This window comes from Emydura macquarii, unplaced genomic scaffold, assembly GCF_026122565.2.
Source record: "Emydura macquarii macquarii isolate MOO-44397 ecotype Brisbane River unplaced genomic scaffold, CSIRO-AGI_Emac_v2 contig_1146, whole genome shotgun sequence".
Taxonomy (NCBI): Eukaryota; Metazoa; Chordata; order Testudines; family Chelidae; genus Emydura; species Emydura macquarii.
Genome location: NW_027131283.1, coordinates 16,468,152 through 16,495,331, shown reverse-complemented (window position 1 = coordinate 16,495,331; position 27,180 = coordinate 16,468,152). Strand labels below are relative to the sequence as shown.

The window sequence follows — 27,180 nt, the reverse complement described above, 5'->3', positions numbered from 1 at the left end:
CATGACAGAGCTGTTCTTTGTGATATTTCCAATCCAGTTTCAGACTCAGATGTTTCAGATAATTTGGATAAGCTTCATATTAGCATCCCAGCTTTTTTACTCTTATCCAAACCAAACTGGACTCCATCACTCTGTTTGGCCAATCACTAGTAGCTATAGAGATAACGTGTGGTATTTCACAAGATATATGTAGGGTGCCTGATCTTCTTCTTACACCATATGTACAGCCATCTATTGACTGCTGTGGAATTACTCCTGATTTACATTGGCACAAGAGGAAAATTAGGCCAATTGCACTCAGTTGTATTACTGGTTGATACCATCATGATAATATAAGAATATTTAATAATGATTTTCAGTTGGAGTTAGGAACCTAGTGGCATTTAAAAAAGCACCTAAGCAGGTTAGACACCTGTCTGCATTTTTAGATGCCTAAAAAACTTTGTAAATTTGGCCCACAGTAACATTACTTATTCATCTTTACATTCGACAGGAATAGGAGGGTTCAGCTAAGAATGAGTGAGGGATCAATATACAAAAGGAAGGAAACAAAGTTAGTAGGCAAAATTTTTACCATGTATTTCTTCGTTCTTTATCCGTAAATATCACTTTTACCTTCTTTTATCCTCACTAGTCAAGTCAAAGCCAGCAAGTATGTGGTATATACCTTGATAAGGATAAATCCTGTAATATAGTTGGATGTGTGGCTATTTTAGTTTTAACAAATAAAAGCTTTCTATTGCTCATTTTTCATTTGATGCTTAAAGCTACATTTTCTCTATCCCAGCAATCCTAATCTTTCTTTTATTACTTTGATTTAACATACTTTTTTGTCATTCCTAATTGGCAGCCTATTCCATTTTTTTCCATAACCAACTGCTTTAGCACGGTATTCATCTCCCTCCTCCCTATATCACAAATTTCAATATGGAAATTAGCGAACGAGTAGCAGACTTTTAAAGAGTCGTTGTTAAGTCACCTGGGGCAGAATGAACACTGCTGTTCAAGTAAACAACAATGAGAAAAACGCATTAAAATATTATGCGAAATTCAGCTCACATTCAAGTGAGATTGGGAGGGTGTAACTGAGCGTGGAATGTGTCCCAATAGCTGTAAGATGAATTTTTTTTAAAATGCTATTGTCCCATTTGTCCAAACACTGGCTTACTTTATGATAGGTTTGTTGATTTTCTATGCTTATCTTTTCTTCAACATGTAAAGGTGGACTGAAAAATTAAAGTGAAAATTTGAGTTGGGCACAAAAGTGCTCCCACCCCAAAAAGGCCCTGTGTGTGTGGAAAGATGGATCACTCAGCACAAAATTAAGTTTTAACTCACTCTTTATAAGCATTGTCTGCTGTGTGAAATCCATGTCACTTCCTGGTTTGCTAAGCATTTCCCAGAATGCATCATTCTGTGGAACCGCCAATAATCATGGAACTTCTGGTAATCTTAATGGGGATGGGACAGAGGCATTTAGCACTGATTTCTGGGATTAAATACTATTTTTTATTTTAGCTTTGCAGTTAACCTTTAAGTATGTCTTGCTACTAACTGCATGCAGTTGGCCTAGCTACTACTATGCTATGGAAGATTAGGATTGTTGCAGTTTTCATTTAAGATGGTGTGTTTATTTCCTACAAATTATGTAGTCTTCTGTTATTAAATCAGTGTTTCATTTCCCTTTTTGTTGCTTTCAAAATGCCGTGCAACTTTCAAATTGTTAAAAATTATTGGGAAAGTGAACAAAAAAAAAATTGAAACAGGCATGGCCTGCAAAGCAGCTTTTTTCCCTTTATTCTCCATAATGACATATAGTCTGTTCATATGTACTGGGGTGTAGTCTGGATTTTTGGAGCTTAGTTTAAGTATCTGACTTGTGGACATAAATGCTTGATAAAAGGGTGATGAATTTGCACAATACTTTTTTGAGAATTCATAATTTCCAATAGAATAATTACAGATCTAATGTAAACCACTGTTTGGAAGGTAAGCTCCCATTGATCCCCAGTGATGTGTATCAATCCCCAAAATACTATCTGTGGTCTGTGCTACTGATTTGAGAGCAGTATATGTAAGTACTGAATTTATACTCTAAACCATAAAAACTTACACCCTTGTTGGTTTTGCTGCATATACTTTGAATCTCCAACTTGCAGAGTTTTTCATCCCTTGATGTATGTGCCTAACTCGCAGTAACATTAATAACACTTATACATGTGCAACATGGGGAGACTTGACATCTAGATGCAATATTACTTATGCTACTTTGCTGCAGACTTCATAATGAATAGGCTTTTAGAGGCTAGTCATTGGTTTTCTTCCACAATAACAGCACGTACAAGGTAAGATAAATGTTTACTCTTGAAGAAAACATACATGCGGTTCTTACTTTAAAAAAATGTATGACTGACTTAACTCTTTCATGCTGCTGCTTTTGTATAGAGCACGAAGCTGTCAGTCATGAAAAAGAAGTTCTACAAACAAAATCAGGTATGTTCGGTTTTCCGTACATTTGAAACTGCTGTGCAGATAAATGTCACAATAGAACTGCATGTGACAAATATCAAAACGTACAAGTGCATGACATTGTTGAACTTTCTGCAGCATACTGTGGCCTTGAAGTATGGCATTATGGCTATTTATGTGTCACGAGAATTCTTATGTCAGTTTCTTCAGATATAAAAAGACAAATTCCTGCTTCCTTAACTCCACTCTTGTCAAGAGAATTATGTCAGCAGAGTTTGACACATAATCTGAAAGTGTTTGTTTTAAATAGTTTCACTACAAATTATTATTGGTATTATTCTGCTATTCATTTGGATTTCATTGAACTCCTGCATTGTTCAATTTCTCAGGACCAGGTACAGTTCCATTTTCCTCAAGAGAATTTATCTATCTCTACTAGCATTTTTATACTAGCTTGTTCAATCCATCCCATTGAATTATCCATTTTGTTTTTGTTAAATGACTCTTGGATGTTATCATTACTAAGAAGTATCTCTGTACAGTGTATTTACTGCAGCAGTATGAAGCAGTACAGTTCAATGTCACTGTAAAGTGATAACCACAACTATAAATAGGTAATTTGTAATGGACTCCAGAGTGAAAGAAGCTGTGTAGCTGTAAGGCAGCAGTTGTTAATAATTATACTCAATTCTTATATAGCACCTTTTATCTGTTGATCTGTTATAGTAATTGTTATAGTAAGTGATTGTTTTAGTAATATTGTTAATTACAATAGTAACTTAACTAAAAATCATGCTTAATTATATATGAGAATTAATAAATAAAGTGAGCCTCTGTTGGAAAAATATTATGCTAGCCTTCTCCATACATCTCCATTCTGAATATTATTCTATCCTCTTTTTCTTCTCAGCCAAATCAAAAGTAACTGCAAGTATGTGCCATAGACATTTTCTAATGAATATAAATCTGCCTTTAGATGCATGATGCCTTGGACTGGGTTTTGATTTTTGCAATTTTGTCATGCTAGACGTTATTCTAAAAGTGTCTGTATTATAGATTGTATTCATTCTGCCTAAAAACTAGTGAGCCAGAGCTATTTTTGATCTAATATTGTGAAGCTGCAACAGTCAGACTAAGCTAGTTTGTGATGACTTTTTATATAAATAAAGTAAATTATACTAGTAGCATAATTTAAATTAGTGTGGTTTTAGGTGGGTATGGTCACAGATCGCATTTTGATAAATTATAGGTTAATTAGACTAATTAAATAGTATTTAACATAATAGAATTAGAAGAACATATAAAATTTATGTTGTACTTTGTGGAAATAGCTTTTATAGTGATTTAACCAGGCATATTTGCTAGCCTTTTCAATAGACTGTATTTTTTACATTTAACGGAAGAAAATACCCAATTAAAATGGAGAAAAATGAAAGATCATGATGTTTAAGTGACTTTCAAGAGAAATTTGACAATACACACAGAATGAGTCTTCCTTGCACTCCAGAAATTCCCGCTAAAGACTCTATGGGACAGTGTCCTTGTTGAGGACCATACGAGTTTTGACTGGATTAGTGTCAATTACATTGTGAAATTTGATGTTCCATATTGCATATTGCGTTGAAACAACTATAATACTTTTAATAAAGATCAGTGTTTATGCTTATGAAATGTGAGAATTAATAACATTAATACATTCTATAAGCATTATAAAATACATAGATGTAGTTGATATAAGGCCTGATTCAAAGCTCATTGAAGTCAATTGAAAGCCAAAGTCCATTGATATCAAAGGGAGGATCTGGCCCATAATATGTATGGAGGCTAAGTCTTAAAACTATAATAATCTATTGACATTATTATATGATGTATCTTGGAATTGAAAGTCATTTCAGATCACACGGATTAATGTCCATTATTTTCTAATGTAGTCAATAAAGGTATGTATACTTTACAACAAGTTGTATTAATGAAACAATTTAGCAATACTTTAAAGAAATATTCAGATAAATTAATATTTGAGCTTAATTAAAACAGACCGAGGACAGAGAACATGGAAAAAATAGTTTTTACCCTAGGAGACATTCTGAAACAAGAGATCATAAAAGAAAACCCCCAGAGTTAATATAACTTTCTTCATATTTTTTTCAGAGAAAAAGCTTGTGGTACAACTTGTGAACTACAGTAATATATTTTTTTTGCAGAGACGTATCTGTCAACAAAAGAGAAGGAAAAACTATACAAAAATGAGTGTTTGGTTACTGAGAAAATGACTGAAGTACATACCTTGGCAGATAAATTATCAGAAAGATCTTTGGGGCAGGTTCTGTATTTGTTATGTGTTTGTACAGTGCCTAGCACAATGTGGCCCTGGACTCTTGGAGCTACTGTGATAAAAATACGTATATGAATAAACAACAATATAAAAATTATAAAAGCCAGATCATGAGACATACTGACCATCTTCAGCTCCCACTGAAGTCAGCAGGTGGCAGCAGCCCCTCAGCACTAAGGCTGGTAGAAAATTTACCTTTGAAACTCTTTTGTAACAAAAAAATTGTGTCAACAAAACAGGGAAAAAGGATCTGCTTTCTGTGGAAAAATTACAACTTTTAATTTAAAAAAAATCACCCAAAGCTTACAAGGAAACAGACAAATTTCACATCAGAAGTGGGTTGTAAGCCTTTAATTTTGGTGTGTGGAACTGAAACTGGAAATGAAAAAGGCTTCATTTTTGCTCAGTTTGACATTAGACCACATCCTTCCAAGCTACTACAATGCCCCATGGGATTTGTAGTTTGGGTAACTGATGACCCTATTCTTTTCTGTGTGTGGGCTCCCCAGCCAGAACACATCTTCCATGATAAAATGTGGCCATGGAACTCCCATGATGCACCGTGGCAGCTCAGCAAGAGGGAAGACAGTATTGCATCATGGGAGATGTTACCATATGTTACCCATATGCTATTCCGTTGTGTAGCCAATAATAGCCAAGATGTGTCAATTAACTTTTGTGGGAAGTATAGGTGCAAAAATCCTCGAATCTACTTTTTTTGCTTGGAATGATCATATAGATCTATGACGAATAGTTTCTAACTAAAAACATCATCAAACAGAATTCCAACTGTGCACCTAAATATCTTTATCTACAATTTATACCCTGATCCGGTAATCCCTATGTTGCTCTATTTAAAAGACTTTCAGGATTAGCTTTATAGAGCTTCCTAATTTAAATGAATATCTCTTGACTTTAACTGATCTTTTCATTCAAAGAAGAGCATTTATTCTGGATATGGGTTGCCCAATTCTAGTACTAACTGTGCCTTCACTGCAAATATTTCTAATTAATGTATATGTACATTATAGTAACAAGGAGATAAAAGTTGTGCAAATCATCATGCACTATAAAGCCATGGATACTGACTAATCACTGGTCTTCTGAGCCTGTGTGTAGCACAGCTGTATGCTACATGTGTACAGGTATTTTGAGTCAAATTTCTTTCCATTTTGTACCCTATGCCATCCCATTTGAATCAATGGATTGGGCATAAATCAGCAGAGAATTTGGCTCATTATGTGAAAGGGAGGTCATAAACAAAAATTAAAACTGTCTGAAGTACTCCCAAATTATCTTTATGTAAATTTTAATAGTAATCACCACAATTAATTGGCATTTGGTCATTAAAGTAATTAGTAAACCATCCTATTTTCATTATCTCCAGTTTAGCGTGAAACAGTGTCTGTGATGGCAATAGGCCATTTATCAAATCAGAGGCTTTAATCAAATCTAAAAGACAGTTCCTGCATATTGATTACTTTAAAGGCTGTCAAAATTAAGACTGGCTACCTTGAACAGAGAACAAAAATGGTGGTGTATTTTTCTTAAGTAAGAACTAATTATTTAATTATATGAACTGCTAACATACAGTGGGAGAAACATTTAGTGTGGAATTTTCAAAAGAGCTCAGCATTGGCCCTTCACTACCCCACTGAATTCAGTAAGAAAACTCACAACCTTGGGGTACTATTTTTTTCAACATTGTAAAAGTGGTTTTAATCCCCAGCTTCTCTGGTTTGGTGCAGATGAGGAAGGACAATGGTGACTTTAAGTCTTCTTTACGCCTGCCCCCAAGCCTGGGCCAACCAGGGGATCAGACAGTCTCCTGCCAAAGGGGAGATGTAGTCCTGCTGCAGAACATGGACAACAGAGGAGAATAGAGGCATGAGGAGCCTGAACCACTATGCCCATGGGCACCATGCAGAATTTTCATTTTTTTAATTAATTACTATAATTTATTATTACTGGGATGTTCAGTTTTTAGACAAAGTCCACATTTTTCAGAGAATGGACATCTTTTGCAAAAAAAGTTTGTTTAGTTGAAGATGCAACTTTCCACACACACAAAAAAAACAATTTTGATGGAATATTTTTGGCCAGCCCTCTTTATGATACAGAGGGCCACCAGATGAAACACACCATTTTCAGATGACGCCAAAGGAGATAGTTCACCCCAAATGGAACCTGAAGAAAAGTTTACATATATATATCAGCAAACTGAACTCATCCAATTCTGTACTGCCCTTGCTGTAAGGGATAAAGTTTCTGTCTGGCCTGCAGGGTTTCTGTCTTTCCTTGTCTTAAGGTCCATAGGATAAAATGAGCATTAATGAAATAGAGGGGGAAACAGAAATAGAAAAGAGAAGGTTTCATTTTCCAGTTCCCCGGTCTCAAACAGTGTAAATTGGTGCAGCTCCTTCAGTGGGGTTATGCCAGAATAACACTAGCTAAAGGGCTGGCCTACTATATCTGTTGTGTATTTTTTGCAGTGGTACATAGGGACCACAACCAATTGTGCATGGTGCTGTACAAACACATAGCAAGAGACAGTTCCTGCTCCAAATAGCTTACAATCTATAAAGACAAGACAGTTGGTTCAGGAGAACAAAAGGTACAGAGAGGTGAAGTCACTTGTCCTAGATCAGACAGCAGGTCAGCGTCAGAGCCCTTATCTAGGGTACATGGATAGTAGGACAGCAGAGATGAAAACTTAAACTTGAATCCGCTTTTTATGTTAGATAGCTATAACCTTAAGTGCTTATCTGAAAAGAGCCCTATTCAAGTATTCACCGGCCGGAAAAGCTTTGATTGGCACAAAGTTCCAGAGGGGTAGCCGTGTTAGTCTGTATACAGCAAAAACAACTAGAGCCCTGTAGCACTTTAAAGACTAACACATTTAATTTCTGCCGGCATAAGCTGTCGTGGGCTGCAACCCACTTTGTCAGATGCAAGAAATAGAAATCAGATAGGGGGTCTATATATATACATCCAAGGGTAAGGAGCAACAATGGGGAGGGTAGGTGTTAGCAAAGTCCATTCAGTTAGAGTAGATGAGGCCTATTCACAACCATTGATTAGAAGGTGAGAATGGAAACTGGGTCTGAATAGGGACTTGGAATGGTTCTCTCATTACAAGAAGTAATTGTCACTGTTCACATTCTCACCTTCTAATCAATGGTTGTGAATAGGCCTCATCTACTCTAACTGAATGGACTTTGCTAACACCTACCCTCCCCATTGTTGTTCCTTACCCTTGGATGTATATATAGACCCCCTATCTGATTTCTATTTCTTGCATCTGACAAAATGGGTTGTAGCCCACGAAAGCTTATGCCTTCAGAAATTAAATGTGTTAGTCTTTAAAGTGTTACAGGGCTCTAGTTGTTTTTTCATTGGCACAGTAGCTGCATTTGCAGTAACCACTGCATATTGGATTATAGCACTTCAAAGGGTTTGATTTGCAGCTTTCACTGTTAAATTTCTGTGAACATGTCCATTGCATGGACTCATTTATTTCCAAATTAATATCCTGTGAGACAGTTGCAGTTGAAAGTTAAAATCTATCAAAACGGCCAACTTCTAAAAATATCAAGCCTGAATTTCTTCATTTTTTAAAAATATATTTCTGATTGTTTTCCTGAAGAACCAGCATCTGAAATGACAATACCAGGTAAATATTACACTCCTCTGAAATGACTAACAGAAAGTACCAGTTGCATGCACTGTTGTTGTAGCTGTGTTGATCCCAGGATATTAGAGAGACAAGGTGGGTGAGGTAATATCTTTTATTAGACCAACTCCTGTTAGTGAGAGAGAGAGAGAGAGAAGCTTTTGAGCTACACAGAGCTCTTCTTCAGGTTTGGGAAAGATACTAAGGGCTAATCTACACTTAAAATTTACGGTGGCACAGCTGTGTAAGAGTATTTGTGTAGCCACATCGTCAACAGGAGGGAGCTCTCCCACCAACATAATAAAACCACCTATATGAGCGGCGATAGCTATGTCATGCTCCTGCCAACATAGCATTGTTCACAGAAGCTCTTATGCTGGCAAAACTCATGTTGCTCGGGGGGGGGGGGGGGTGTTCTTTAACATCCCTAATTGACAGAAGTTTTGCTGACATAAATGCTAGTGAGACAGACCTTAGAGTGTCACAGCTGAATAGGAGATTGAAGGGATAGATTAGCATAAGTAGTTAGCACATATTATAAGGGACCATTCAAGGTGAAGTGGCCCATTAACACTCCTGTAGTCATAGGACAAAAAAGGGGGCTAGTGGATTACACTTTGTTGAAATAATCCATAAATCCAGTGTCTTTATTAAAACCATGATTTTTAGTGTCTAGCAAAGTAAACCGGTGAAACACAACCTCACTAAACATGATTAACCAAATCATTGGCTGGTGTAAACTGGCATAGCTCCACTGAAGTCATGAGTGCTACGCCGATTTACAGCTATTGAGAATTTGGCCTGATTAACTGCTTCTTTTGTATTCACTGTATTTATTTGTTTTTAAGTGTGTGTTTGGGTGAGCTAGACAGAGGTGATTAGCATGAAACCATCTTGTGTTAATCAGATAGCACATACACCAAGAGACACTGAATCCTTATTACAGTTGGTTGGATCATATGGAGTGAAAATGAACAGTTCTAAGGCATACTGCCAGATATCTGCTGTACTCAACAGGGAATATTGGAATGGCGCAGACACCTGCAGTTATCCACCTTTAGTTAATTTCAGTCTGTCTAGCTGAGTGGCGTCTCAGTTGATTAGCTGTATTCTGGGGGGTTGGAAAAGAAATGCTGAAAAAGAGCATACACATTTATCAAGCTAAGATGAGAATGTTTGTTTGGTGTAAGGCTTAGTAAAAAGAATATAGTACTACAATCTGTTGTATGGGCAATATTAATCTCTGCTGTAAATTTAAGAACATTAATAGTTACACCAGAGATCAATTTGCCCTAGGTGTCCAAAATAGAATCCCCAGCCAATAAAGACCTCTTAGTTAATGATATTTCCTTGCAAATCTTTCTAGCCAAGAAAAAAACAGAAAAGGCTGCAAAGGAAAGAGAAGGTAAGAGCATTTGAGAAACGTGTGTGTGTAAAATAAGATCACTGTACTATGGTAATCTCATTATCCTTGTTGTGTATGTTACAACTCTTATTATTGGTTGAAACAATCTCTGAAAGGTTTGCCCCAGTTTCAATTTAAAGTGACCTTGAAAATCTAAACAGCAAGAGTCCTGTGGCAACTTAAAGACTAACACATTTATTTGGGCATAAGCTTTTGTGGGCAGGAACCCCTTTGTCGGATGCATGATAATGCTTGATATCTAGTTGGTACAAGGTTAAATTACCCCTACCTCAACTATTATATTTCTCTCTCCTTTGTAGGAAAAACAGAGAAGAAACATCCCAAAGAGGGAAAAGCCAAAGGTAATGAGGGAGGGAGCAGCTCAGGAAGCAGTAATTAAAATAATAAGAACACCAGGTTTTATAGGGTTTGGAATAGAGAGCTTCGTTGGTCTTTCTAATGTGTGCAAAGTAGGGGGAACTCTGGAGTTGCACATGAAGACAAAATAATTCAGCTTATAGGGCCCTCCTGAATTTGGGTTGGAGGGATGAAATCAACACTCTGAACCTGGAGGTAGGCTGTAATGTTGCCCTCCATGGCTGGTGCATTAGCCTGTCTGCAGGATTCCCAGCCACTGTATCTACAGAAGAGCAAACTAATGGTCCCTTCCCAATCTGCCATAATGCTGTGTGCTGGGACAGCATATTTGGAGCTAGTGCAGATTACATCTCCCCAGGGTGTGGGATATTTTGAATTGCTGACCAGTATATTTTGTTATGACTACATTCACAATTAGAGATAATTATCATTTGTGTAATACATTTCCTGGTGACATACATGCTGGCTAAGCTGTTTGGGCTATACAATTTCAACCAAACACTGGCTTGTTTTCTCTACAGTCATTTGCAGTTTCTATGGTGGTTTATATAATGTCCAGTAAAATAATTAGTAGCTTTGGACGGACAGACAGACAGAGGTACTGAAAGGCATAAAACCACATACATGGAGACCAATTTATTGATCTTCGTGTTGGTTAAACAGAGAGAATTTTTCAGAGAAGTGCGGATCTGAAAGCCTACCTAGAGCCAGATCTGCACACATTGATCCAAAATCAGAGGGGAATCTGTCCACGCACAATGATCAGGCATATTTTTTGAGGATTCAAATGGTCAGTTTGAAGACAGCTATTAGTAGTATTTTAATAAAGCAGGTGTGTTAAACTAACATCCAGAGGCACAGTTTTCCTTGCTCTGAAATGTCTCTTTCAAACAGTTTGTTTGCAAAATCCACTTTTGTCTGCTTTGTTTCTATAGCTTGTAAAGTGTTAATCAGCTCAAAACCTATCAATTGTGTATCTTTTAATTAAATGCTAAAATTTCATTACTTAGTATGTAATGTGTTTCTTTAACAGTCCCAACAGTAAAAGAGACTCTAAGACAGCACAACCTGACAACAGGTAATTCATGTCTCCTCTGTCTCATATTTTTAAAGAGAACCCAAACCTGCAAGCTCTTTATGTGCACAACTTTCATTAAAGTCAATGGGAGTTTCAGAAGGGGTGAGCTGACAGAAGCAGGCCCATATTTATGTATTTGTAGACTGCTGTACATGGACTGCATTTCTATCCTTAATCCAAACATATTTTCAGCCATTTACTTTTTAGACCAAGTGGTCTGTCATGAAGTTGGAGATGTGTGAGTTAGAACAAACATATCTTCCTCATGGGAATTCTGTTCAATAACAAAAGTGAATGAATAAAAACCTGTCCAATTCACTTTCTGTCACAGGGATTGATCTCCATCCAGAAAAACAAACAAGAAAATGATGAAGGGTGGGATATTTCAGTACAAAGTCTGCCTATAATGTCTAAGCTCTTTGGGATAGGACCATATTTTTATTCTTAGTTTGTACAGCACCTAGCACAGTGGGGTCCTGGACCATGAATAAGGTTCACAAGTGCTATAATAATATAAAGCATCAATTGGCTCTACTTATGGCCAGATCCATGACTGCTGTAAATCAGTGTATGTGAGTTTAGTGGAGTTACAACTGATTCATGTCAGCTGAGGATACAAACCTTTCATCTCACCAGAGAGTAAAAGCTGTCTGAAGTAGAGAATGTGGAGTCAGATCCACTTTCTGACTTCGGCTTTGCAAATTTCACGTTCTTTTAACATAGTTTTAGAATAATAATATCAATGACTTTTTAAATATATATATTTCTAATGTCTTTTAAAACAAACCACAAGCTTCAGCAGGAAAAAAAAATCACAGTTTCCTTAAATAGGACATATTCCACATTCAAGATAAAAAGATGTTAATGTATTAAAAAGCCCCTTGATTTGGAGCCCTGGCCCACAGGCCTCACTTACACAAAAATCCACATTGGCTATGGATTACACACCAACTATTTATCATGATTATTTCTTCTAGTAATTACTTCATTTGCATTGTGTGATAGGTCAGTTTAGTCATATGACGTTGTTGATCCCTGATTGGATAATCCTAGCCCTTAAAGACTTCGGGATGGCTGTGCAAATATTTTCCATAAATGGTCATGCAAACAGATAATCACTCAAGTATTTAACATTGTCTCTTTCCACTAACATTTTTGTGAACAAAATGTTAGTTTGCATATTTGCAGAGAATAAATAAAAGGTTTTATAAATAACGTTAAAGTGAATTATAGTCAAACATTTATCAATGTTATATTTTGGTATTAGCGGAATTCTAAGAATTTAAAGTCTATGGTCTATGAGATACTATGATGAGTTTGAGCTTCAGTTCTTCTCCCTATGTATTTCCAGATGTGGCTGATATATTATGCACAGTGTATTAAATACTAATACTTTGTACTGGAATAATTGAAGCTGAAAAGCATTTAAGCATTCAGAGATAATCTAAAAAATTAAATAAGAAATCCTCTCTTGGTTTCTAAAGTTTGAATAGAATAGTTTAATGTTCTTAGCTTTTGATTTGAATCTTTCTTCTGTTTCTTGATATCATAAGGTAATTAGGTAAAAAACAATAAGCAATTTTAAAAGCTGTATATATCTGGAATTTTAGAACATTCATATATATAAGTATTTAAGCAGAACCCTGTCAAGCAAAAGCAATATTGATATTTGCAGTAGACAGTAACTTATATTCCTTAGTAAACCTGCTAGCCAGTTATTTTAAATCAATGGATATGAGCCTGCCTAAATGTCAAAGATGGCCTTCCATAAACTTCAGGAATATTTGGGTCTGTAGTTTTTGCTCAATCTGTAATAGAAATAGGCATGAGCAGGGAAGTTCAGATGCAAATCTAGAGCCAAACACTACCCAAAACTAAGGACTGTCCAGGTCCCGGTTTGATGGTGGGACTATTTCATTTATTTTTATAAGACCGTCCTGTAGGTGTTAACACTTACAATTCAATTTAAAAAGCTAAACTACTGAGGTATGATGAAGCTTGAGATAACTATTCATATAACTGGCACTGCTCTGCAGTGAGTGGATATTGCACAGGGCCGTAAGTCAAGAGGCCCAGGAATGCAATAGCATTGCATATACCATATATTTGTGTAGACGGTTGTTATAATTATTTTAGTTCATAGTTGTGGAAATAATGCAACAATACAGTGAGGGAGAAGTGGAGGATGAGATTACAACAGTGAGAAATCAAAAGATAATAGCTACATAAACATCTAGTTCATACATTTATTAAACTGGTGCAATGTTCAGACTGATGGGCAAAGTGATTCTTTTCTAGGTAAAAGAAATATATATATTTAGCACTGAAACAGTAGCTTCACAAGCAGCCTTCCTCTCAGGTATAGAATACCAAGTCTTGTGTCTGTGTTTTACAACTTTCAAAAGGTCCTCATGTCAAAGAAATGTATGATTGCTGCCCCGTCAAAGGAGTCACAACTTGGGGAAAACTTAAATTATCACTAACATGATTGAAAAATCCTTTATACAAACAAGGTAGGCTACCTCCTTCATTGAAGGAAGCATTTTTCAAATAGATTTATCCTTTGCTCCTGCAGTGGCAGATAGCAGTCATTTCTCAGACTTTTTCCTGCATAAAAAGTATTAATCCAATCACATTATCAGCAGAAGATATTCAAAGGCAGACAGTAATCATTAGTTGAAAAACCCAGCAACTGCGGCAGATGAATTCATTATGAGTTTTTAGGAACATGTAGAAATTGGCAGTTACTATTGTTATTTTATGATCTTGCATTTACTGTCTGATATATTTTTCTCTTACAGAAAAGATTTCTAAAGCTGCAAAAGCTGCAAGTAAGTTCTACTTAGTGTTATAGCTATTTGTGAGACCTTCTTTGATGTTCAGGTGACATACTTACCATAATGTAAGATTTATTGAAGGTTATGTATTCTGACACACTGGCAAGGAATGAGTCTTTTTATTATTATTTTATTTTATTTTATTTTTTGCCCCTGAAACCTTTAGAGATTTCAGGGGGAATGTTACATACTTTATTACATTTAAGATTGAACTTTTCAACCATAGAAAAGTAGTAACTGCCACGAAAGGAAACAAACTAGCTGCAAGAGGGGACAAACACCAGGCCAGTGAAGAATAAATAGCTCTCAACTGTGGAAGCTAAAATAGTGAAACACCAGTGTTACTATTGCAAACTCTTGCAAATTTGTGGATGGATGGATGTATCCTGGAAGTAGCCTTCTGACAGTCCCAACCCCTTTTTATAAAAAGTTTTCAGTTGTTGGGATCAAACTTCTGAATTTGGTAACTTGACTGCAACCTGATTATAGTTCATTGAAGCTTAACAAAAAATTTTGAGGAGAAAAAATATGTCCTTCTCAAAAAAGGAAATGCAAATCACTAAAAGGAACATCATCAGTAACAGTTGAGACTCACAGAGTAATAATAAACTCCTCAAAATGTCTTAAATTAAAGATTCCCTAATTTCTTTTTTCACCAAAATTCATAATTAAATCACTAATATTTTTCACTTCCTGGACCTTGAGAGTTCACATCATTTCCTAGAAAGTAATGGAATGAACTCATACTTAAGATCTGTAATGCCCACATAATATATCTGACTGAATCTTTGACTATTTTTATATTTAGTACTTCATCTGACCTGTGAATACCAGAAACATTATCAGTGCTCTTTGTTACCTTTTGCTAGTAATTCCACTTTTCTGAGGTTATCCTCTATGACACTATCTTGAGAAACTAAGTATCGATGTGTGGGGTGGATACTGTGTTAAAATGTAAGACATAATGGTAGGTAGATAAAATGAAAGATTTTCGGAATAATCCGAAGCCCACTGAAAACACTGAAAAGTCTCTCACTTCAGTGAGTTTTGGATTAGGCCCAAGGTAAGAACACATATTAAATAAAGAACAAATATTAAAAACAAGATGTCAGTGTCTGGTTTAATTATAAGTAAATTGATAGTCTGTCTCTGTAGTACCGTCATAACTATCATAAGAAGTTATACACTTAATATCTCAATACATGGCACATATCCTACCCTTTTGAAACATGGACGTCCCAGTGAAGATTGTGGAATTTAGTACAAATACAGAGGACACAATATAGACCTTGTGAACAGTCTGGGTCACCACTGTATCCTTTACAAGAGCACACAAATCCTGAGTTCTTATCCAAACTAACCCCCTTTCTGGGGATTGGCTTGATTGGTAACTAGAGCTGTTTAAATAACTGGTTTCTGTTGTTCACTGGCATTTCCAAAAAATGGTGTGTGGGGAGGCAGGGAAGCAATTGGTTCCGTTTGAACTGAAACTGAATTATTGTGGGATGCTTTGCTGAATTGCAAAAAGTTGGAAAAAAAATTGTTTCAGGTTGAACTAAATGCTTTCTTCAATTTGAAATGAAATGTTTTGTTTTGGGTATTTTTTACTTATTTTTACATAAAAGCAAAGAAAATGAAAGGCTAGATCCACAAAACTGAGGAGTCCTTATTATACCAAATAGCTCAATGATTAGGGTACTCACCTGAGATGCCCAGTTAAGAGCTGTTATGGACTAGCAGACTCTAAGGGTATGTTTAAAGTGCAATTGAAAACCCATGGCTGGCCCGTGCCAGCTGACTGGGGCTCAAGCTAAGGGGCTGTTTAATTGCAGTGTAGACATTTGGGCTCAGGGACCCTGCAAGATAGGAGGCTCCCACAGCCTGAACTCCAGCCTGAGCATCTACACTACAGTTAAACTGCCTCTTCACCTGAGCTCTGCGAGCCAAAGTCAGCTGGCACAGGCCAGCCATGGGTTTTTAACTGCAGTGTGAACATACCCTGTGAGACTGGGTAGGAATGCAGAACTCTTCCATTGATTCACCCTAGACTATGCTAAAACCCTATGTTAAACTTCAGGGTGGTCACTGCAGAGTTGTGCAGACTGATTGGTGCAATTAACTCCAACAAGCCCCAGATTTGAATCCCCTCTTTGGGAGCATGGACTTGAACCCAAGTCTCCCTATGTCTAGGTGAGTACCCTAACTACTGGGCTATTGGCTATTCTCGCTAATTCTTATGCTAAATTCATTGAATGCAGGTGTCCCCCTTCCCAGGTGAGTGCCATAACTATTAATCATTCCCACTCTTTCTCTCTAGCTCAATAACTATTCAATATTTTGCTTCAACAGGAGAGATTCAGAAAGCTTCACTCTAGAATATCCAGTAGTCTTGAGGTTGGGCACTCATCTGGGATGGGGCAACCTGATTTCAAGCCCCTGATATGGGTGGGGAATTCAAACACAAACCACACCTAAGCTTGGTTGTTCCTAGGGTTCTCTTAAGGAACTTCTCTGATCTCAGAATCTGCTATTCTGTAATAGCCCTTACACCTTACTTGGTCAATCCTCCAATCATGAAAGTACATGTTAGTTACTCTCTTTAATTATTAGTTTATTAATATTTTGCAATACTTACACAGTAACACTGCTGTCAGTGTGCTTTACAAAGCACATGGTTAGACCCTGCTCCATGGTATTTAATGAAAGATAAATCCTGAGGATGGGAACAGACAGTTGGTGTTTATCAGCAATGGAAGATGGAAGCCTGTGTTAAAGGCATAGGGCCGGATAATCTGTTGTTCTAAGTCTTGTGTAGTCATGTACACCACTGCAAAATGAATGGGAAGTGGGTATAAAAAGCTAGCAGATCAGAGTGAATACAATGGAAAATCATGTCCAGGTTAGAGATCTGAAGGAGGAGAAAGAGAGGACATTTGGGAAGAGGTTTTTCCAAGCATATGGCACAATATGAGGAAAAGTAAAGTTGAGAAGAAGGCAAATATTGTTTTTAATGACTTATTTATACTTATGATGTTACTAAGCATTACTTATAATGTTAAATATAAAAACGAATGTCTCACACAATTAGTGGTAACACAGCTACATCCACTATAACTCTATGGATAAACTGAACAGTTTTGTAACCAAATATTTTATGCAAGTCACAGACTTAGTGCTGCTCAGAGAATCTGAATAGACTTATTTAACATGCAGTTTTAGATCCAATAATGAGATTCAAATTTGCCTAACTTTGCAGAATTAATTTGAATAGTTGTGGTTTTATGCCTATTGGACAGTGAATTAGTTTTCCCCTTCTATAACTAGGTCAAAAACATTTCTCAAAAACTAAACTGAGTGGCTGTATGTATTTAATAATATATGCTGAATTTGTGGCAAATCAATAGATAAAAAGCTAAGTAACTATATTTTAAAATATTTTTGATCCTGCTACAAAAAACAAACAGCAATAACAAGTGTCTTAATGTTTTTTATTACATAGTTGGTTCTTACCCCTTTGTTTGGCTGATTAATCTTCTTAAATCAAACTGGTAAACTGAAGGGAAGAAAAGTATGGCTTATGAGGAAAGGCTGAGAGAACTAGGCTTGTTTAGTCTGAAGAAGAGAAGGATAAGGGGGGATTTGACGTGAGCCTTTAACTACGTGAAAGGGGGTTCCAGGGAGGATGGAGCTAGGCTGTACTCAATGGTAGTAGATGACAGAACAAGGAGCAATGGTCTCAAGTTGCAGTGGGGGAGGTCTAGGTGGGATATTAGGGAAAACTTTTTCATGAGGAGGGTGTTGAAGCACTGGAATGGGTTATCTAGGGAGGTGGTGGAATCTCCATCCTTAGAGGTTTTTAAGGTGTGGCTTGACAAAGCCTTGGCTGGCATGACATAGTTGAGGTGGTCTTGCTTTGAGAAAGGAGTTGGACTAGATGACGTCCTGAGATCTCTTCCAACCCTAAAATTCTATGATTCTATGTATTGTGACATTGACATGACACCTTCTGGAAGAGATGCCGTTCTCCTCCAACAGTTTTCTGGGCACATAAACTAATTCCAGAGATTACTTATCTTTGTGTCAGGTGAATGTCCATGAAAACAATCCATCTCCCACCCTGAAATGTAACTTTTCCAGTGTTTTATCCCATCTCTAATAACACAACTGTGACAGGGTCAACTCACTACTCTGGCTCCTCCTGCTGGCTATTCCGGGGATTAGCTCTGCTATCCAGTGCACCCTCCTCTTTGGTGATTCAACTGTTCGGGTCATGGACCCACCTCTCTCTCAGGACCGCAGCGTCCTCTTCATGACATGGCCCTCCAGCTCCCACCTTCCATGGAGCTGTCTCTGCAATCCTTGTCTGGCCACCTCCATCAGTGGTGACTGCAGTCTATTGTCTGGCCACTTCCCCAGTGGTCAGGAGGGTGAGGAGATCCAGGATTACCCACTACTCTGGGTCCTGGCCCAGGGACCCTATAGAAGGTAGCCATTTGCTGTGTCCCCTCCAACTCCTCAGTCCATTTCCCCACAGCCCCAGCACCCTCTCTGCTCTTGCTTCAGGGTCTCAGCCTGCAACTACCTGCCCCTAGCCAGGAATCATCCTTATCTCCCCCAGCTCCTGCCAGCAGCACTGCTCTGTCCTGTGTGATAGCTGTCTTCAGCCTAGAAGGCATCTAGTTCTCCCTCCTCAAGCTCCAGGGAGTGATTGCCTCTGCTTTGCCCTGCAGCTCTTCTTATATGGGCCTACTGGGCCCTGATTGGCTGCCCCTCTCAGCCCATCTCTAATTGGCTGCCTCCTGCACAGCCTCACTAGAGCTGTTAACTTCTTAGTGGCCAGGGTGGGTCAGACTCCAAATAACTTATTTAGAGGCCAGAATGATAACCTGAAAAATTTCTTATCAGAGATCTGTGTCTCTAAAAAGTCATAAGAAATTACATGGACACAGTGAAGCAGGACTGAGCTTATGTTTCCAAAGTTCTGATTAGTGGAAGTTACACCATGCTACCTCAAGTCAATGGGGGCAGCTCTATTCTAGTAATGACCACAAATAGTGTTAGAAGTAGTGTGGAATATTTTTTAAAATGTTTTAAATTAGACATTACAATACTTATTCCACTATACCTATTGTTGGAATTCTACAGTCAGAACCTAGGGTGGGGAGGGTATTCTAATTTAGTCTGGCCTTTCTTTATAAGAAGGACTGAGGGTCCTTTTTTAAACTACCAGATCTTATCCCTGGCATAATTCCAGCACTGTTTTTTAAACATATCTATACCTTTGCTGAGAAATGGTCTTATTCTGGGCGGCGTATTAGAAAGTTAAGAGTGTAGGGTTCTGTTTTACATTGACCAACAATATATGTGGTATAACTTCCATTTAGTTGACATCTATTTTTGTCACCCTGATGGGATATTTACTGTTTGATTTTCATGTTGCACAAAAATAAATATTTAATCTTTCTGTATCTGACAGCTTTTCAGAAAATATGGTGTTAATATAAAACATTAGCTGATCATATTGGCTGTAGGAGTCAGTCTGCAGAGACCTGTCACATCAACATGTCTAAAGTACATGATCAGTGCTCAGCTTGTTCTCTCAAATCATTACAGCTTTTCTTGTGGGGAACAAATACTAATGAAATCAACTTCTACATCACTGCCCATTTACGGCCTGACCCAAAGACTGTTAAAGTTAATGGAAAGACTCCCACTGACTTCCAAGGGCATTGGATTGGCACCTAAATTTACTTCTGTTCCATGGGGAAATAATTCCATGAATGATTTGAGTAGTTTATTCTTTAGTTTCACAAATGAAACATGTCTGATGACAGTGCCTTGTCACTTTTGAAGAAGCTTTTTGCAAATTTCATGTTGGCAATCGTACTGTAGCACTAAGTTTGCTCTGTATAATTATTTTGCTGTGTTGAAAGGTGTCTATTTTTATTAATTAGGTGTTGCATTATTATGTCTTGCTTGGTTTATTATTGAATAGGAAGAAGTGTTTAATTTGGGGGGACTGTTGCCCTTTTGGTTCAATCACACACACATGGTAGCAGTGTGGCTGATTTTAAGGGATCGTAGGATGAAATACAGTGCATTTCTCTACACATGCAAACAGTACATCCTCTGAGTAAAGCCTTCATATGAAATGCTTCCAGAGACAGTAAGCTGTAGAATTTTTAGTCCCTAGCATGATATTTTGGATACCATATGTCATGTTCAGCATTATAGCTGCTAATCAATTAGGATTTCCCTCTCTCTGGTGACATAAGATCTCCAAATGTATAAAATGTATTTGCTGTCAGTTTAAATTGCTTTCTACGCATCATAATAATTCAGTGTTAATTATAAATAACTATTATATGCTATTTTTTATAAATTATAATAGTTATAAATACACTATGAAAGAGGCCTCAAACCCAACCTTTAATTTTGCTCCTTCAATCAACTAGAGGCATTTGTAGTAGAATTTAGATTTTAATTACCAAATTTGTGGGTGCAATTGGTAGCTAGACATCTTGAACCAGGTCCTAGCCCTCTTTTTATCTGGACATGGTGAGCTCTGTGGGAACCAGGGGAAAAGGGGACTGTAAAGCCTCCATTAAGGCTCCCTGATCCTTATGCCACAAAATACCAGACTGACTCCAAGAACCAATTTAGAGCAGTTCTAAGTTATAGCAGCTACTAATGGCTACATAGGGCCAAAATTGCATCTGGGGATTAATGCAGCACAGGGGCATCCTGTCGATGTCCCTTCTCCTGTAGCCACACTACTTATGCCAACAGCAGTAGGGGGTGATGCAGGAGCTCTTTCCTACTGGGACAACAGCAGGGTAATCCCACCATGATTCTGATGCTAAAGCTGCTTTACCACCAGAATCTTCCATCAGTGCATCATAGAGCTTCCATACCACATTGGTGGATCTGGCTGTTAATATTGAGCTGGATTCACGTATCACTTTCTTTGATGTCCTTTTAGCACTTGCTACAGCGCAGCTTTAATGTTTTGGTAAAGAGTAATTGGTGGGTTTTTGCAGTCTCCAGTGATCTATTTTGTTAGAATTGAACAGCTCCATCCCTCTTTAAACAAAGCAGTTGTTTGCAAAGAACACTGCCTTTATCCTAATTAAACTGACAACCCCTTTTTAAGCACTTATTTCTTGTAATCTCAAGTACAGTATTGCTGGGAGTATATATCTAATTCGTATGTGCCAGTAAATCTACCTTCATGTAAGCTTCAGGCTTTGCTGACTGATTTGCTTTACACCATGTCTTGTAGATTTAAAAAAATTAAATTCCTGGCCAACATGTACTTTACTGATAACTGAACTGCTAGTATTTTGTTGTCCCATCCTTACCCAAAGTCCAAAGTTTATTTCTTCAGCTCAGTCTAGAAGTTCTGCTAGGTAAGCTACGACTACAAACCTTCTAAATGCTTAACAATGCTAAAACTTTTTGTTTCTTTTGCTACCAGAACCTGATATTTGAGAGAACTTTATTAAAATGGTTTTCTCCACTCATGTTTGTTTTTTGTCAAAATGGTCATATTACTTCATTCAATGGTGACTTTGAACAGTGTTGGTTGCCAGCCTCAAGATTTATAGGGCAACCATTTAGATTTTTTACATATGCTAATGGCTATTGCATAAACCTCACATGTGTAAAGATTCCAAATTTGATCTGCTTTATATGACTTTCTTCCTTTTCTTGTATAGTTTGCAGGACACTGCTGTACTTTCACTATGTGTTTCACTGGACACTTTTCCAACATGTTTTTTATTGTTTTCCATGTTGATTTAGCCACATTAGTCCCAGGATGTTAGCGGGACAAGGTGGGTGAGGTAATATTTTTTTATTGGACCAACTTCTGTTCAGGTCTTCAGGTCTCTGTATAAACTCAAACTCTTTCACCAACCAAAGTTGGTCCAATAAAACATACTATCTCACCCACCTTGTCTCACTGTTTTATTTATCATTTGTATTTTGGGTGCAGATTTCTCTGTTTGGTACTCTCTAAAGAGTTTCCCAGTCTTCATAGCTGTAAATTGCTAAATTGAAAAAGAACACAGGGTGTGAAGGCTAAAATACAGTCTGTATGCTTCTCTATAACATGTGGTCCACAGAATCATGCAATAGAGAGCTAGCTGAGAATTGTGGCACTTGGTAATTGGCTATTGAAGTCATAGGCATAAAAACACTGCACCTGATAGTGAGGTTCTCTGAAGATTTTAGAGAACTTCAGTGAATGGTAAGTTTTATGGTCCCCCTCCCCATCTCTCTCTTCCTATACTGACGAATAAAATTTGTAGGTGTCCTGATGGTTCCAGTCCATTTTTCCTCCATTACTACCTTCAAATTCTCATGTCACGGTGACCTGCTCTAGAGCAGAGGGTATCGTGAGTCTAACTCCTTCCAGAGGCCATTAGTGCTACCTTGGAATTGTCTAGAGTAGGTACCAAACTCTGACGGAAGTTGCCTCCTTTCTCAGAAGAGAATGGGCTGCTTCTGCAGTGCTTCAGTCCATGATGTTTGGAGGAGGGAGAGAGAGGAAGAGAGAGAGTCATTGAACATGAACATACAATCTAAGCTCTCATACTCCATGTGACAGATTGTTGCTATTGGTCAGCTGCAAAACAAATTTTAATAGCATTTTTCATTCAATTATTTAAACTATCTTTATAGTACATCTACTTAATGGGATATGTGAACTTACAGTACAGTGTTTGCAAAGATGATGGAGAATGAACATATAGAGAGAGTTCCAGCATTAATTGTCATACAGTATATTACAAGACATCAGTTTAGTTTCAGAATGTGCATATGGGTACAGTCTGCATTTCTTTTATTGTGTATTCAAGACATAAATTAGACAGAGAAGAAATATCCTCATGAGGGATAGCTTTTCTGCTGTTATTTTTGATATATTATAATGTTGTAAAATGTCATTTTAGAGTGGATGGGTGAACTGATTTGGAATAATTCTGACCTTTCTTGCTGATGTGTGTGAGGTGTCTGTCCTGCCCCACTTCCCATTAAAGCATGTTGGTCGGTTCCTGGAGGCCTGAGTGAGATTCTTTTTATAGCATCATTGAACAATAAGAAATAAGGGGGTGAATGCTTTAAAAAGATCAACCTTGTTTTTTTTAAGAAAACTGAAATCGTATGTCAAATGTTATTAACAAATTGCAGAGAAGCCGGTCTCTAAATATCCACCATATGCTGATTTGAAGGAAACAACATTTCTGCTACTGTACAAGCCTTTAACATGCAGCTTTTGGTATTCAAGACCAATTTTAATTGACAATTATAAAGCAGTCCTTTGTGTTTAATACACACATAAGCACATTTTGATGACTATATGAGAGACCCTGGTGGTAAAGTTTATGCTGCTCAAAGAGGATTTCAGACCACTTCTGGTATCTACCTCCAACAATACTTTCTGTGATAAGCCTGTCGTGTATTTTCACTGAGGTGTTAGAGAGAGCCCAAATTGTTTGGGAGGTAAAGTAGCAAAACAAAAAGACAAATCTCCCCAGCCTTTCCCCACTGGATAACCAGATCAGAACCTTACAGGGACCATTAGTTTTAATGTGTCATAATTTTCCCTACATGTTTCAGTTTTGATATTTTACCCAAAATACAGAAATTGCATTCATAATAAATGAAAAGCGATCAGTAAGAAACCAGTGAAATTGTCAAGGCTTCCCTTTTATTCCCAATTTGCTTACTAATTAGTTGCTCCTAATGCTATGATTTATATAATGCAATGAATTTTTGTGCTTTGTTGAACTGTTTAACGTTGTTAGGGAAACCACTTAATGAAGTAATTTGGTTCAAACTTCAAGGCTCTAGTCACAAAAATTACTAATGATTGTTTCCTTACAGAGTGTCTAATTTTTCCTGAAGAGCCTACTACCATTTCCTCTCAGCAAAGCTACTTCTCTTTAATAGAATATATTTGCTAAGTGACCTCCTTCCCACTTATGCAGTTCTCTTATTTGCAAAGAAATGGGACTGGAATCATAGAAATGTAGGGCTGGAAAGGACCTTGAGAGGTCTAGTCTTTATGTCAAACAGAAACATTTATTCTTTTTAGGATTAGAGAAATTTGTCTTTTCTTCCTGAATTAACAGAACATGGAATATACCAGGAAGAAAAAAATCAGACTGTTTTATTCCACTGTAATTACATAGAACCTGTCCTGTAGTTCTTACACAGACAAAACTCTCATCCTTACCTGAGTAAGGACTTCATTTGTAGTTGTTTTCATCTTTTCTTCTGCAGCTTTTCTGTGTCCCAGAAGGATTAAAGTACAGAGTTAAATCAGTGTTCTTTAAAATTACAGTGGATTAGCATGATGGTCCAGATCCTTAAAGGTATTTAGGCTTCCAATTCCCATCGGTTTAATGGGAGTTAAGGACCTAGATACTTTTGAAGATCCAGTACTGAGTCCTTATATCTAGTATGCAGTGTTGTAATAGTTGTGTCAGTCCCAGGACGTTAGAGACAAGGTGGGTAAGGTAATATGTTTTATTGGGCCAACTTATTTATTGGGCCAAATATTCAAGCTTACCCAGAGCTCTTCTTCTGAAGGCAGCAGTGCACATGCTCAGAGGCAGAAACAAAGGTGCCTAGGGAACCTAGAAAACAAAAAATCACCAGTGATAAAGTTTGCAGAGGATACGAAAATTGGGGGAGTGGTAAATAATGAAGAGGGCAGGTTCACTGCTACAGAGTGATCTAGATCTCTTGATAAACTGAAACAAGAAAACAATGCATTTTTAATATGGCTAAATGTAAATATATTCATCTAGGAACAAAGAAGGTAGGCCATACTTACTGAATGGGAGACTGTAACCTAGAAGTAGTGACTCTGAAAAAGATTTGTGGGTTGTGGTGAATATTCAGCTGAACATGAGCTTTCAGTGTGATGCTTTAGCCAAAACAGCTAGTGGGATCTTGAGGAATCTTGAGTAGGAATTGAGAGGTTATTTTACCTCTGCATTTGGCACTGGTGTGACCACTGCAGGATTATATTGTCCAGTTCAGCTGCCCACAAATCAGAAAGGATGTTGATAAATTGGAGAGAGTTTAGCGAAGAGCCACACGATTGATTAAAGGATTAGAAAACATGCCTTATAGTGATAGATTCAAGGAGCTCAGTCTATTTAGCTTAACAAGAGAAAGTTAAGGGGTGACCTGATTACAATCTCCAAGTATCTATACTGGGAACAAATATTTAATAATGGGCTCTTCAATCTTGCAGAGAAAGGTATAACACAATCCAAAGGTTGGAAAATGAAGCTAGACTAATTCAGACTGGAAATAAGGTGTACATTTTTAATGGTAAGAGTAATTAGGCGTTGGAACAATTTACCAAGTGTTGTGGTGGATTCTCTATGACTGACCATTTTTAAATCAATATTGTATGTTTTCCTAAAAGATCTGCTCTAGGAATTACTTTGGAAGTTCTATGGCCTGTGCCATACAGGAGATCAGAATAGATGATCACAATGCTTTCTTCTGGCCTTAGAATCTATGAAGCTGATACTGAAAAACTTAGATGCCAAGCAAATTCAGTCACCGGCAGGGTGTAGCGGCATCAGAGCAGGTGTTGTATGAATCATAGAAGGGTCTGATGCTGGGGTTTTGGTACCTAAAGTGACAGTTAGGCACCTAAGTCCCTTTGAGAACCTAGACCTAAGTATTTATTGGTTAAGGTGTTGATTGCTTTTGTTTTCTTAATGGCAGGTTTAGTTTTAGTTATTTCTGAAAACTACCAATAAAAAAATCAAAAGCTAACATGGAGGGTCAGGAACAGAATATCGCATGCAGGTGGAGTTCCTGGGCTCAAGTACTAGGGTACTAATACATAAATGGGAAACTGATGTGCTGCTCCTGTGATCAGAGCACACCATGATATTAGGACTTAGTAGCAATATCATGGATATAGCAGTACTTTGCCCAAATGCAGAATTTTGCCATGGTCTCATCTCTGGTATAGTATACAATACATATTTCGTAACACATGGTATTATGTGGAAAAAAATGAAAAAGGGAAACAGTAAAAAGATACACCAATCAAAAGGATCATTCTGAAAACCTCTTCCCTCCTCCTGTTTTCAGGAGGTAATGTTTATACTATAAGGCCGAGATACTTTAAAAGTATGTAGGGGCTTAACTCCAACTGAATTCAGTGAGGGTTAAGCACCTCAATACCTTTGAGGATCTGGGCCTTAAAGCTTATCTACACTTGTTTTGCTTGCCTAACAAATGTAAATATGACTCTGTGTGCAAAGACCGAGAACTCAATTTTACATGGATTGAAAGCTGAGAGAATGTGCCATTTGCTCAACAATTGGAAAAGGAAAACAAAAAAAGTGAAAAGATACTTACCAGCAAGGAGGCAGAGGAAGAGAGGTAGCTGTCATTTGCAAAATGGCCACCTTAGGGCTGAAGCAGATTGGCTTGGTCAAATTTAAAGAGCCAGCCATGAAAGGCATGTTGGGAAGTTCCTCTAAGGGACAACTCTATATTGGGTCACAGTAATAAGGACCAAGCAATTACTAAAGAAGGTGTTCTGGGAAAGGGAATGTGTGTGTGCTGTGTATATCACCAAAACTAACAGAAATATCCTTATATTGTAGTATATTAATTCAGTTGTATAGCTCTCCCATTTATTAAACCTCGTACTCAGGGATAAAAATATCTAAGCCTCCTGGAAGACATGCTACAGCTTACTGTAGTTGTACCAGACTGTATCTATTTTCTTCAAGGGGCCAAAACTGCTTAATTTACTCATGCTAACTTTACCCTCCGAGCAAGAAGCAGTGGGCTGCTCCAGAGGAAGCCTCTGGAAGCACTGTGCCTCCAGTAAACCACTCGGAAACGCAGTACCTCCAAAGATCCTCTCTTGCTAATGGGGAGGAGGGTAGCTTGCAATGGCACTTCACAGGGTGCTTATAGCCAGCCACTTCTGTTGTCTGGCATGTGGGGAAAGAA

General features: G+C 37.5%; 1 protein-coding gene across 10 annotated transcripts in view; it reads left to right on the top strand.

Annotated features, from left to right (window-relative positions):
* Positions 1–27,180, top strand: part of TRDN (triadin) — a 301,086-nt gene that overhangs the window by 269,078 nt on the left and 4,828 nt on the right. For 8 of the 10 annotated variants that reach the window (XM_067546684.1, XM_067546692.1, XM_067546686.1 and 5 more), the window contains 7 exons: positions 2,446–2,493; positions 3,380–3,400; positions 8,451–8,477; positions 9,844–9,882; positions 10,203–10,244; positions 11,294–11,338; positions 14,140–14,169. In XM_067546684.1, coding sequence (XP_067402785.1) covers positions 2,446–2,493; positions 3,380–3,400; positions 8,451–8,477; positions 9,844–9,882; positions 10,203–10,244; positions 11,294–11,338; positions 14,140–14,169 — 252 coding nt within the window. Of the gene's footprint in view, positions 1–2,445; positions 2,494–3,379; positions 3,401–4,673; positions 5,633–8,450; positions 8,478–9,843; positions 9,883–10,202; positions 10,245–11,293; positions 11,339–14,139; positions 14,170–27,180 lie in introns of those variants that run through there. The other 2 variants (XM_067546687.1, XM_067546691.1) reach the window with 2 other exon arrangements.